This window comes from Hyposmocoma kahamanoa, unplaced genomic scaffold, assembly GCF_003589595.1.
Source record: "Hyposmocoma kahamanoa isolate Upper Pololo Valley unplaced genomic scaffold, ASM358959v1 100021, whole genome shotgun sequence".
NCBI classification, from domain to species: domain Eukaryota; kingdom Metazoa; phylum Arthropoda; class Insecta; order Lepidoptera; family Cosmopterigidae; genus Hyposmocoma; species Hyposmocoma kahamanoa.
In genome coordinates this window covers 12,628,917-12,643,021 of record NW_020653200.1, presented here as the reverse complement: position 1 = coordinate 12,643,021, position 14,105 = coordinate 12,628,917, and the positions used below count along the sequence as shown (strand labels likewise).

General features: G+C 35.9%; 2 protein-coding genes across 2 annotated transcripts; both read right to left on the bottom strand.

The window, feature by feature from the left end:
- Positions 1-704: 704 nt before the first annotated feature.
- On the bottom strand, positions 705-13,817 carry LOC113225886 (pancreas transcription factor 1 subunit alpha). The gene is made up of 5 exons (XM_026458350.1): positions 13,630-13,817; positions 11,607-11,829; positions 10,070-10,160; positions 5,106-5,108; positions 705-853 (listed from the first exon to the last, which is right to left on the bottom strand). The coding sequence occupies exons 1-5, from the start codon at positions 13,815-13,817 to the stop codon at positions 705-707; spliced, it is 654 nt and encodes a 217-aa protein (XP_026314135.1).
- LOC113240651 (enolase-like) lies at positions 2,655-4,016 on the bottom strand. Its single transcript, XM_026478010.1, has one exon. It carries the CDS (start codon positions 3,997-3,999, stop codon positions 2,692-2,694), a length of 1,308 nt encoding a protein of 435 aa, XP_026333795.1. The 5' UTR covers positions 4,000-4,016; the 3' UTR covers positions 2,655-2,691.
- Positions 13,818-14,105: the final 288 nt, after the last annotated feature.

Sequence of the window (14,105 nt, the reverse complement as noted above, 5' to 3'; positions counted from 1 at the left end):
TGGATAAACAAAAGATTTGATTAAATTTTTAATGAAATCTATAAATATCTACTATAATATACAAATATTCGAGAATAAATTGAAAAAGTAAGTACCTACGAAGATTGTTTAAAGAAATATTAAACATTAGGTATATTGAAAATACCATATTTACAAAGTTAAATCTTAGCTAAATTAAGAAAATGTTTAATTGGTTTATCTTACATTGTTCATTTACTGATGCTTCGTCCATCTCCCTCCAATAGACATGTGGGCGACGCCTGGACCTTCGTATAGAGGTTTAACACTGCTACGTTCACCAAACGCCTGCCGAGTGCTAAGCAAGAATTTCGTACCAATCCTATTACTCTAGTCAGCAGTACATATATACAAGACATGCCAATCTGATTTATTTTACAGTCAAGAGCACGTCAAGCTTACCACTTTGTACTTTGGACCGTTCTTGTCGTAAGCGGCATAGAGTTGAATTTCAATCTTATGTGTCAAACTTGACGTACTCTTGACCCTGTACCTATAGATATATATTTATTTAAATACAATACGTGTCTTGCTGATGAATAGCTACATAAATTATTCATAAAGCCATTTATGCAAGTATCAGGGCGTAAAAAACGCTGTTGACATGTAACAATCAAAGTTTTTCCCCGTAAATTGGTCTCTAGCCTAAAATGAGATCGCGTAGTTTCCGTTTAATTGTAATACATTTATCTAAGCTCTTCTTTCTCTATTACGTTACTGGTTCCGGTGAGGGTTCGGGGATCTTCTGGTATCCAGATCTTCGCATGTAAAGTACCACCGGATGGATGTTCTCCGCGGCGCGACCACGACAGAGAGTGAGATTGACAATTGCTCCCTGGAACAAATACACACTGTATAAACCAATATACTTACCTTGTTTATTATATTTTTGCAGGTTACCGATCTACTGTAGGGAACAGATTTAAGTCTGTTGGGTTTTTGGTGCACTATGGTGTCTCCAAAGTATCAAAAAAATCTTATGGTGGGACTTTACATCTTCGAATAGCTTTTGTGTAACGAAATGCAAGGGAAAACTAAAGAAATCAATCTGTAAAAGTAAAGACAAAACTAATTAATCGCGGTGCTTATGGTACCTACTCGTAATTCTGCTGATACGGAGTCGGGTACAGACACATCTGATAGGTACAATATAGGGCTTCATTGGGCTATAAATTCATATTTGGACTAAAGGGGCAAGATCCTGAAGAGAAATGAGAAAGTACCTTATAACTCCACCACAGTCTTACTATGGTGCGACAGAAGTATTTATTATAGAAAAATAATAATTACTCTCACCTGGTGGTTAATTTATTCAAAATTTGATGTGGAATTGATTTCATTTTCGACAAGTTTACCCACTTACTATATCATTTAGATATGTAGTGAAATCGATTTCATGTTTTATTCTATCATATACTCGTTTGTAATCAAGATTTTGGTTCACGTGTAATGAAGTTCTCCCCTGATCTTTAATTTGTATTCATAATTATGATCGTACAATCGCTTGGTACAACCCCAATTGAGTGCAAACTTAAGGTTTATTTATCCGTAATTATTTCAAAAAGGCCATAAATACATCCGTTGCCCCCTGGGGTATCTATTCGCAAAATGTGGTATAAACGCCGGGGTGTTATTTTATTCAGGGGGTGCGATTCGAGGGGAGAACGCCGACACACGTGCACTCGGTTATGACTGTTAGCCCCTTATCGATATCTACAATTGATAAAGTTGACCTGTCGTCCTCTTCATTATTAAGTACAATTATTCTTTTTTTGAATAACATTATTTAAAACCATTATAATCTTTAGCTTTACGAATGAACGTAGAAATAGTCAAAATCTTTCTTGGGCTACCCTATTTTCGTACTTAGCTGAAGTCTAAAAACAGCGATGATTACACCAGTACAATCTCTTAATTATGGTTTAAGTGTGGTTTTTATCTTGGAAAATTATATTTATCTAAATAGGGATCTCATCACTACCAGCTACAGTTGATTTTGTAACTCTTTTAAAATATATTATATTAACGCACACACTCAACATAGCCCCGCACTAGGGAAACCCTGTGTCGCCGGTGCCATGGACACACACATAGACAACCACAAATTACACCCAAACTCACGAGAGAAATAAATGTAGGTCATACAAATATTTTGCCCGGCCCGGGAATCGAACCTGGGACCTCTGCGTGGCAGTCCGGCATGGTAACCGTTCGGCCACGGAGGCAGTTAAAATCAACTTATATTAAATGACTACCTAATTTTATTCGAAAACGGGGACATTTTTATATAAATCATCTCATCTTAACCAATATACGTTTTCAATTTTTAGAGAAACTAATATAGACTAGTATTTGTATAGGAAAGTGTATTTATGGTCACAACAAGTGATAACCAGTTCCAACCAGAATATTATTTTATACCTACTACTAACAAATGCAAATATGGCATGCCACGCACAGTTAGTAGCGAGGGTTTGGACAAGAGCATTAATATTAGTTTAAAATACGTATGTCATAATCGACATATCATTACGAGTACATATTTCCTGCAATTAGTCCGCGTGTTGTCGGAACGGGACAACCACAACTTTACTATCAATAGGCAATGCTACTAAAATGAGTACAGATACCCGTGGAATAATTAAAAGTTTTATTTCAATAAATCAGTTTCAATTAAGTCGTTTGGACCCGGTAATTCTTCCCAGCATATTTGGCTAATGCCCCCAGCTCTTGTTCGATTCTAATAACTTGGTTGTATTTGCCGATGCGCTCCCCTCGAGACAGACCGCCGCACTTAAGCTGGCCTGTAGACAAACCCACTACCACATCCGCTAAAAACAAATCATCAGTATCACCGCAGCGGTCCACTACAGCTACTCCGAAACCATTCGCTCGAAGTTGTTTGAAACATTCGATCAATTCTGTTATAGTCGCAGATTGACTTAGTCGTAAGGCAGCACCATTTGCAGCTTTTTTCTCGATAGCTAAACCAATTCTTCTTATATTGGTTTGTGTTAGTTCATTGCCCAATATTTGATTAAGGGTACGGGGAGTAATTTGCGCCCACGCTGCCCAGTCGTCAAAATCGAAACAGTCTTCAACGGAGCAAACACCGAACTCTTTCATATTGTCTAGAAAAATTTCCGCCAGTTTGTCAGAAGAGACATATTCTTGTGGATTTGAATTAGGATTTTTAAAGTCTAAGTCATATGCTCCGTCTTTATAAAAATCATAAGCGGCGGCGTTAATTGCAATTTCTACTTTTCCGGTATAACCGGTCTGCTTAATAACATCGGTCAGAAACAGCAATGCGTCTCTGTGGCCCGTAAGAGGAACAGCAAAGCCACCTTGATCGTTAACGTAGGTTGCATTAACGCCAAATTTGCTTTTTATTGTTTTTTTAACGTAACTGTATATTTCGCAACCCGCGCGTACTGCTTCCGCGAAAGATGAAACACCAGTTGGCATTATATTGTACTCAGCGAAAGGCAAGCCATTGGCAGCGTGTGCTCCGCCAGTGAGGATCACAAAGTGTGGTACAGGCAATATTATAGTGGTGATATTTGCCAAATCAGATATGTGTCTGTAGAGTGGCACACCTTTCTTGGCGGCACCTGCTTTTGCTATAACCATTGAAACCGCTAAGATTGCGTTGGCACCGAGCCTAGACCTGGACTCTGTTCCATCGAGAGCTAGCAAAAATTGGTCTATTTCTTTTTGCATTGTTACTTCAAGGTTCTGTTTAATGAGCTCAGGTGCTATGATGGTGTTAATGTTTTTGACTGCCAATTTACAACCCATCCCGTTATATTCCGCAGGGATGTTGTCTCGCAACTGTGTGGCTTCGGCGATCTTCTTAGTGGCGTCGGTGGAGGGTACTCCGATGCGGAACAACCCCAACTCTGTCACCATATCCACTTCCACGGTCGGGACGCCTGTAGCATCTATTATTTGCCGAGCTACTAATATTTTTATTGGCATTTTGGACTGACCTATTCGGTAGCAATAAAATAAAATTTTAAATTTATTATTATAAAAACTATAAATAAAAGTAGGACAGGTCAAAAACACTTCTTTTTCTTCGGTATTATAGCTCTATCACAGACTATTAGATGCTAACGCATAGCTCTATCGATACAATCGATGCAATAACACTTAAATAAACAAAAATTACATGACATTTAAAGGTGACACTTGTCGTCCTGCAAAAACCAGTATTTTTTGGTAGACAAGTCTTTTTTGTACGCAATTACATGATAAAGTCTTTTTTTTCTTACATAAGACTGTGTTCTATTATGTGGTCTGTGGTGTTCTATGATTGGTTCTATGTATCAAGCATCTTCCGAACTCTTTTTCAGTTAGAGTTATGCATTGACCTACAATGGAGTTATGACTATAATCCTTAGACTAATTTTTTTTCCATCCTCTAAGCTATAATCACATTGACCTACCATATAATCAGTAAATTTTTTTCCTCCTTAAAAAAATATAATGTCCAAACACTCTACTTATATTCAAGAAAGCATCCCTTTAAAACAACAGATAATCGTGTGCCGTAGCTAGATGGGGTATAAGGTCCGTAGCGCACGCGCACGTGCGCGATAATCTCTATTGTAAATCCTGCATTAGAATACGATAAGGTGTTTTTTATTAATTGAAAAAGAGATTACGCGATGTCCACTTCAAATGAATATCAAGGTTTTTATCAGCCTGCCCTCTCTATTACATCGATAACAGTTTGATATACTTATAATATAAAAATAATTAACTTTATTGTGCTGTATCTTAAGGGTGCGTTCTCATTATGTCGTAACGAAAGATAGTCGTGCAAAGTTTAAAGTGTCGTGGCTTGTATATTTAAATGAAATTGTTTACACATAGAACAACACGATTAACTGTTGTTCACAACTTTTTTGAGGTTACGACGACCGTCTGTCGTGACAATGGGACGAGCTCAAACGACAGTCGTCTGACGATAAATAAAACGTCACGATAAAAATGTGACGACAAGTTCCTAATCGCAGCTTGAAACTATTCTTTCGTGCAAACGACAAGGCGACTGCCGTGAACTGATAAATTGTCGTCACGATCTAGTGGGAACGTCTAGACCCGACAATCGTTCAACGATAAAATAAACGTCCACGACATAATGGAAACGCGCCCTAGCGTTTATTCTGGAATATCGTTATTGTATAAACATCTTAAAGTATGAACTAACGCAAACTTGTAACATCGTACTTATAATCACAATTCCCAGTTGGTAGTACCTATAAATTAATTAATTTAATAATAATAAAATAAATATAAATTATGTGTGACCGTAGTGAAATTGCCATCAAACTTAGTTACGTATACACAAAAAAATTAAACACTTAAGTGTCATTGTAGCGAATAAAATACTCATAGGGGCGTGTGAAGTGGTGAATAGTAGCGTTCTAATATTCACCACGTGTAAGGGTGCTCTCTCTCAATTTGCTATGGCGTGATTCGCGAATTCTAACCCCTATTTACACTAGGTTCTCTTGTTCACTGAGCAAGTGCATCTGTACACTTGCGTAAACAAAACTAATTGCGTGGGTGTCGTCTTTAATACAACAGTGTTCTTTTAAAATAATGTACTTATCCAACCGGAAAACTTACATCTTTGTAAATGCATCTCGATTTTTTTAAAACTGATCTTAACATCTGGTCTCATGGTTAGTGTCCACCATTGACGAAAGAATAATATCGTGTCATACAGATATCGTTCTTTTGAAGCGTTACTTACCCATCATGTATTTATGGATGATGTTCCAGGGTTGTAGGTACCAATAATAATTTACTATTAATAACTACTAATTGTGAGATATGCCTACTGAGTAACTCAGCACAGGTATTATCCGTGTCTAAATAACTATTAATTTTGTCATAACGCAACTAAGTTCTATTTAGGTTGATTGATACGAAAATAACGTGTTACGTGTTCATCATCATTACTAATAAGTACGAACAAAAATTTTACAGTCTGGAGCAATATGGTCGCATTGATAAAATGCGATGCGTGGGATCCCATGGGATACGCATCACGCGATTGCCGTGGGAACATAACACAACGGTACCTTGACCAATCGCTTTGCACAACAATTAATGCTTCACAATAGCACTCAAAATTAATACAGATCGGTAGAAGTGAATTAATAATGGTGTCCTCTAAAGAGAGGGACAGGGTCATAGACAACTAAACATGTGTTGCGATTTCACACGTTTTCTGTTATTTTTTAACTCTCTATAACTTGCAAAATTTCTCTAAATGTTTTTCTTTGCGGTGCAAGTTAAGGCTAAAACTCTACCTTAACTTCCTCTACTAACACAAGGTTAGCGTTCTATCAATTATGCTATATCGCTGCTTTTAAGATACTGTCAAGTAAACACCTAAGTACAGCCAAGGCGGTGAAAATAATAATAAGTCTTCTGGATGAGTATTGATAATATACATAATATATATTTACTAATAATTATTATAATATTTAGTACCTAGTACAATACGATGAAGTGACGCATTTCGAAGATAAAAAAGTTCTCAGACTTTCTTAGCTAAAGAAATGACATCCAAAAACTTCACGGACAGATTGGGAGACCCAATAAGAGACCCTACCACTAGTGTCTTTCGAGCGCCAGCGTCTTGCCAACATGTTGCTGAAGCGCGAAGGTCGGTAGACGAACCGGTGTAAATGCACCATTAAATGAATTACGTAAGTAAACAGGCAACGAAAGTCTCGTATAGCCAACTGTACAGTGTTCATGTTGTCTATATAAAGAAGAAGGTGGTAAAATAAACTTAATTGCTTTGGTATTGTTTTCTGCTTTTCGTTTTTTTCTAAATGCGAAGAACGATCAAGAATATAAGTACAGTATTGGATACACATTCAACCAAATCATCAGAAATTCAGCAGGCTACCATTAATTTGCCTAGAAAAACAATAATATTTACTTTTAGCAATAACATATTAAATATTACTTTTAATATTAAGTAATATCTTTTTACATTTTCTGATAGTACATCTTCGTCTCTTTAGTCTTTGTTTCCTCACATTGTTTGAGAAAAGTACTATATAGTACGTCAAGGTGGGAAGGGAGATTGTTTGACCCGTATTAATACTACGTAATAAGTCATACTCGTCCAGAAATCCCGGCGTCTGCAGTAATATACTATACTATACTTGATCAGTGTGAATTCCAATGCCCTGTATTTTGCCCCAATAAAAACTACTCTAGATTTGAAAACATTACCACAAAATAATGTGTGAGTGAACGTAGATAGTACAATGATTATTCCGACTGATTAAATGACTAAAAATATTTAAATAAATAAAATAATATATAAATAATTTTCTAAATGTAAATTATATAGAGATCCCGACTACACACGATTAATGATTTACGACTCCCGAGAACATAAGGTGCCAGTGTTTTGTCCTATAAGCCGTTTAGGTCGTGATTAGTTTTTAATTCCTGGGGTTAAAACTTCGATTGAAAGTAGTCTTCAGTTTTAGTCTTGTCGACTTAAGACTTAAGGGTTACAAGACTAGTCTAGTCGTGAGTTGAAAATTAATCGAGTGCACCCACAATTGGGTTCACCGTAATCTGGTATAAAGCAATTTTAACAATTTTCTTCATTGCGCTTGGTGATGTCAGTGCACTCAGCTATTTATACTGTCACTTTTCAAAACTGTTTAATTTGTACGATTATATAGGTAAGGTACAAATTGTCTTTGTACGCTAGTACAGACATATCGTTGGTTGTTGTTGACACATTTTTCAATGTGGTTTACTATTCTTAATTGATTTACAAAATGAGTGTAGGTACATAAATTTGAGTTACAAATGTGCGACGCGCGATATCGATCTTTACAAGGTGCACAAATAAATTGACGAGCAGGGGTCGCTCCCTGACACCGTTCGACCCGGCCTACAACATCGCATGCTTCATTGCATGTGTTTTTATCATATATTTTTCAGATATGTTGCATGCATACCTACATCCGTATGTACGCACTACAATTAGATGCCAAGCTAGATAGAGATCATATATTAGTCTCTACATCTATGTAAGTATCTATGTAAGCATCTATGTAAGTTTTCGCTAACGGCAGCTGACTATACCAGGAATTGTATAAAATTATATTGAAATTATGTTTGTATTATCTATTGCATTAATATAAGATGTTATTTATAAAAATATATATATAAACTTATTATTATTATTATTATTATTATTATCATCGTATTTATTTTAAACTCTCGCCTCTCCCAAGGCCTAAAAGATTAATTAATTAATTAATTAATTAATTAATTAGATTAATTTTTTTAATATTATTATTATTATTATAGATGTTTTTTCCTCTCAGCCTGTTGACTGGTTTTAACAGCATCTACGGACCGAAATCAAGTAAATGCTGTAGGGCTTGTATTATTATTATTATTATTATTATTATTATTATTATTATTATTATTATTATTATTATTATTATTATTATTATTATTATTATTATTATTATTATTATTATTATTATTATTATTATTTGCGTGTCAGTATCAGTGAGAAATTGGTGGAACCTAAGGGTGGAACCTATATATAATAATATAATTATATTATAACGTCATTGTGACAGTATCGCACCTTATTATGTTTCTACTGATACAGTCCGAGTATGACATGTCGGACTATTAAAGCACAGGATATCCCTAAGTTATGTATCTCTGTAGCCTAACAGACTGTAAATTAAGCTGTATATGAACCTATTTTAAGATCAAAGACATTGTGTCATTGTAAATTAATAGGTATTATTAAGTAGCTGCTACTACTATATAAATTACGAATATAGTTGTTTTTAATACAGTTGCTCAAAACGTGGTATTTTTCGCACTACAAATCGTGCGGAAAGTTGGATTTCTCGCACTAGTGCTTTGTACTTTTCCAGTTTTTTTTAAATTTACTGTTGTTTTAAGTCTTAAACATAGAACTAAAGAGATTGTATATTTATTTCATATTTATGTGCTTTGTGACGTAAGTCATTCGTCATTAAAACTTATATTTATTTACAAATACTATATAATGAACGTATCGAGTGGAGGTCTCTGCCTACCCCTGAATGGGTGACAGGCGAGATTTTTATGTATATATTTGTTTTATGTATTACAGATAAATTGTGTCTCACTACCATGCACGGGTTCCTAAAGAAGTTTAAACAAAAGTACCAGGACTTCATAATAAGAAAAGTGGTGTGGAAAATAAAAAGAGAAAAGACAAGTGAAAATGATAAACCCGCACATATATCAAACGACGTTTTTTAGTACATTTGCGAAAAAACTACATTGAAAGTAAAATAAGACAGTATTTAAAAAAAAAATTATTTCCTTGTCTGATAAAAATTCAGAGTACAAATTGCCAAAACAGTTGCCTGTTGCCAGTATTCAGTCACATTAAAATCACTATTTTAGTGGCGCGGCGCGCAGCGGTCTCGCGTAATACTCACTTCCGGTCATTGTTAATACTCAATCAGCCATCTTTATGGAAAATATTTTGGTATTTATAAATGTAACCCGTGGTTTTATGAAACACCTATGCAATATAAGCAAATAAGATGTTTGTAAGTAAATATAAGTTTTAATAACGAATGACTTGCGTCACAAAGCCTTAGACTTTGCATCCTCTAATCACAAAGCACGTAAATATTAAATAAATATACAACCTCTTTAGTTCTATGTTTTTATTTTTTTCCATCCTCTAAGGTTTGAAGACTTGAAACAACAGTAAATTAAAAAAAAAATGAAAAAATTAAAACCACTAGTGCGAAAAATCCAACTGTCGGCACGATTTGTAGTACGAAAAATACCACGTTTCGAGCAACTGTACTATAAAATTATATTTCCATCCGGAAGTCTTCATATTACCGCCAGCGAGAATAATATACCTACATTCTTTTCAGCACTTTGCCTGCTGTTGTTATGATCATCATTGTGCATATGCTTGATCCATTATATAGGACACACGTAAAAAAAATGCACTTACCCCTGATTATGACTTTCCTCTGCTCGTCTTTATTTTGTATGTTGGTGACACCGGTGAGCATTGTCTCTGAAGAGTTGCGATCAGCTCGAACCTAACAAACAATATTCAAAGTTAAAACATTTAGCCATAACCACAGCAGTCTAAAATTACCAATGCAGTTCTCATATGACTTTTCAAAAAAGCGTTATGACCCAGGTTTAGTCTGAGAGTTGCTGATCGCAGATTTGCTCTCTTATAATACAACAATAGGAATAGTTGTGCCGTCTCTTTGATCACCTTAGTCGTGTTTATGAAAAACTAGGGATGCTGACCTGTTGCTCTTGGGTTCGAAATGTTTATATGTATATCTGTCTAAAAATCAATAAAAACTAAACATAATAATTATGTTCTTTACGTGTGTGTGTGGATTGAGTGAGCACCCTCTGTAAAATGTTTAAAATGTGTTTGTTAGTCATTTAGTAAAAGTTCTAAAACAATTGTAGAAACCAATCTTTATATTTGTGAAAAGACAAAGCAAAAATAACTTAATGTGTGCCCACTCAGTTCTCACAGAGGGCCAGTCAGATCTACAATAGTATTAAGGTTACATATAACATTATTGTACTAGTTTTTAGTAAAAGTTTAGTTAAACTATTGTTTTTAATTACAGATCGATTAGAGCCTTTTTCAGTATTTTACAAATACTTTCTTATACTCACTCAATCCGCACGTTTATAAAAGGAACGATTTCTTAAGAACCAAATAAGTGAATAAAATTTCGTTTGTCTAGATTTAGTAAAAGTTACATATGAATTTGTAAAATATAAAACAAGCCACTAAAGTAAAACGTTTTTGAATAATAATTATTTTTAAGTGCTCACTCAATCCTCCAATTTCTGAAAAGTAACAAATGTCAATTATCTTTAGATTTGTAAGTATTACAGAGATTATAGTTGGTAAAGTTTTAGTAGTAATTTGCTACTAAATATCTGCCGTTTCAGATTTCGTTTTGATTATTTAATTAGAAAGATATTCGTTTTTTATTATTTGCATGAAATTTTACTAAGTCTAGTCATAAACGAAATTTAATTCACTTATTTGGTTCCAACGAAATCGTTCCTTTTAAAAACGTGCGGTCAATCCGCATAAGATGACGTGATAAGATGTGAGCATAAGAATTATTTGTAAAAAATTGAAAAAGGCTCTAATCGATCTGTAATTAAAAACGATAGTTTAATCAAACTTTTACTAAAAACTAGTACGATAATATTATATGTAAACTTAATACTATTGTAGATCTGACTGGCCCTCTGTGAGAACTGAGTGAGCACACATTAAGTTATTTTTCTCTTATTTTATCTTTTTACAAGTAGAAAGATTGGTTTCTATAATTGTTTTAGAACTTTTACTGAGTGACTAACACATTTTACAGAGGGTGATCACTCAATCACTCACACACACGTGTGTTTTTTTGCGAAAATTAAGAAGGTTCAGGCAGTATTTGCAAGAGCTGACGAAGAAAAAACAAATGCTGGAATGAAGAAGGCAATCCACTTACGAGTTCTCCAAGGAAGCTTATGTAGCCGATGGCCAGCTTTAGTGTATCCACCTTAGATAGTCGCTTCTCATACGGAAGGGTAGGTATGTGTGCACGCAACCCTTCGAACGCGTCATTGATGGATTGCATGCGTCTGCGCTCGCGCAAGTTCGCCGCTTGACGCTGCTGCATTTGCTGTTGAGGGCAGCGTGACCGCCGTCTATGCAATCGCCGGCATTCCGATCTGCATAAGCCAAGATAAAGTTGTAATCATCATCAATATCATATCAGCCGGATGACGTCCACTGCTAAACATAGGCCTACCCCAAAGATTGCCAGACTGGGCGGTTGGACGCGATGTGCATCCATCGGTTACCCGCCGCCCTTACCAGGCCGTCCGTCCATATAGTAGGGGGCCGTCCCACTGAACGCCTTTCGGTTCGTAGTCTCCATTCGAGAACCTCTCTGCCCCAACGGCCGTCAGTTCTACGACCTGTGTGTTCTGCCCACTGCACTTTAACTTGCTAATCTTCTAAGCTATGTCGTGGACTTTCATTCTTCTACGGATCTCCTCATTTCTGATTCGATCACGTTGAGAAATGCCGAGCATTGTTCGCTCCTTAGCTCATTGAGTGATTTTGACCTTTCTTATGAGATCCATAGTAAGTAAGTATCCACGTCTCAGGTCGTCGCTAGCAACACGCAATTCTCGAAGACTTTAGTCTTCAAGGACTGCGGTATTGCGGACGAGAAGACGTCCCGTAGCTTCCCGAAAGCTTCCCAACCGAGTCGGATTCGACGATTAACCTCTTTCTGGAAGTTGGCTCTGCATATTTGGACTGTTTGTCCGAGGAAGACATACTCGTCAACAACTTCGAGATTAGAGGTTCCCACTATAACAGTGGTGGGTACAACATGGACATTCGACATAAGTTTCATTTTGTTCGTAATTCCCTGTTCACCCAGTGCCTTGTTGTTTTTTAGCAGTTTCGTAGCATCCTAATCTCGTGTCCAGATATCCTCTGTATAGTGTCGAATGAGCTTGGCCCTAGGATCTTTTGAATCGGCAACAGGCTAAGTAATCGTGGCATATAGTTGACTATAGAACCTCTCGATCTTTCCCAGTACCTGTGCATTCGTATTAAAAGTTATAAAGGCCTCTAGGAAATATAGCAAAAAAGACTCAAATTTTTCAGCAAATTATTGTGTCTAGTCAAAAAATTCTTAGAACTATTTCTTTGAGATCAGTGTTATTTTAGGAGACACTTAGTTAGGAAGGAACATGTAATGTAAGAACCCGTTTTTAGTTATTATAAATTATTATTTTATCTTAACCTACCTATCTACCTATCTGAATGTTATACACATCAAATAAAGTAAAGCGCTAAGGAAAAGCTTTTCCTTGTTTTGAAACCTCTTAGAGTTTTTGAGATATCGGCTGGCTATACTCTGTCTTTCTCCAGTAAATCCTTGACCTGGCTATTTTGCTATTCCTACTAATGAGAGATTGTAATGTGAAAATGTTATTTATTCCAATCCTTGGTAAACAACGTTCTTATATAAAAGTCACTAAATATAGCTGTCTGCACGTAGGTACCTTACTTCCTTACTTACTTACTACTTACGTTACTTCAATGATATTAAAAATAACAAGGATACCGAAAATTTATTGTACTCATTTGTTTTATATGCTAGTAATGCTAGTTACCTACATAATTATGCGCAAAGATCAAAATAGTTTGGGGTTGTTGTGTTTACCTACTTTTTTTCATTGAAATCAGATATTATAGAAGTATGTACAATGATGTATGTACGTACCTCTGGATACGATGGGCTATCACAGGCTATCAATTATTTCAGGAGCTACGGTATCAGTAAAATGGTTAGTACATAAGTAACTAAAATAATTTTCGCTAAGCAAACGCAAAAAGCGGCGGTTACTAACACAGAAAACGCAAGGGTATTTAGTACAAGTAGAAACAATTTTTTTGAAAGAACTATTACAATAATTCTTTAAATTTGTTAAGTACGTACACATACATACCTTTTTCTGGGAGTTGAAAGATTTTCTTGATCACTTGCGTAAAGACTGCCGTCTGATATCGAAGAATCATCATAGAGGAACATATCCGAACCGTTGCCTGAGCTAGGAGACCCTCCGAGATTCAGGGGCACTCCCGCGCTGTCCAGGAGTGGACACCGATGGCCATTCGTCCCGTCCATATTGAACATTGTCCCAATTTTTTTTACGTGCACTAATTTTACATTGCTAACATCATACCATATTTAATACAATTTATTGCACATTTTCTAAAAACAAAACCAGAGTACCGTTAGCCGTGACGTTGTATGCTATATTGAGGGACAAAGAGGACTGATAGTGGTAATTGTGAGGGAGGGCGTCCCCTCCTGTCTAATGTTTCCCCGCCTACTCGCTGACACTGCCCACTAAAACGAGAGCTCAGAGCTTTCGTTTCAGTTTTGGGGTGTTTTTGCAGAAGAATATAATGCTTCGCAGAA

What these genes read in the sequence shown, in the direction of transcription:
- LOC113240651 (XM_026478010.1), bottom strand. Translation starts at nt 3,999, where the DNA reads ATGCCAATAAAAATATTAGTAGCTCGGCAAATAATAGATGCTACAGGC.
- LOC113225886 (XM_026458350.1), bottom strand. Translation starts at nt 13,817, where the DNA reads ATGTTCAATATGGACGGGACGAATGGCCATCGGTGTCCACTCCTGGAC. An exon ending in CTTTCAACTCCCAGAAAAAG is followed by an intron (nt 11,830 to 13,629) that starts GTATGTATGTGT and finishes TGGCTTATGCAG; the next exon opens with ATCGGAATGCCGGCGATTGC. An exon ending in TAAGCTTCCTTGGAGAACTC is followed by an intron (nt 10,161 to 11,606) that starts GTAAGTGGATTG and finishes ATTGTTTGTTAG; the next exon opens with GTTCGAGCTGATCGCAACTC.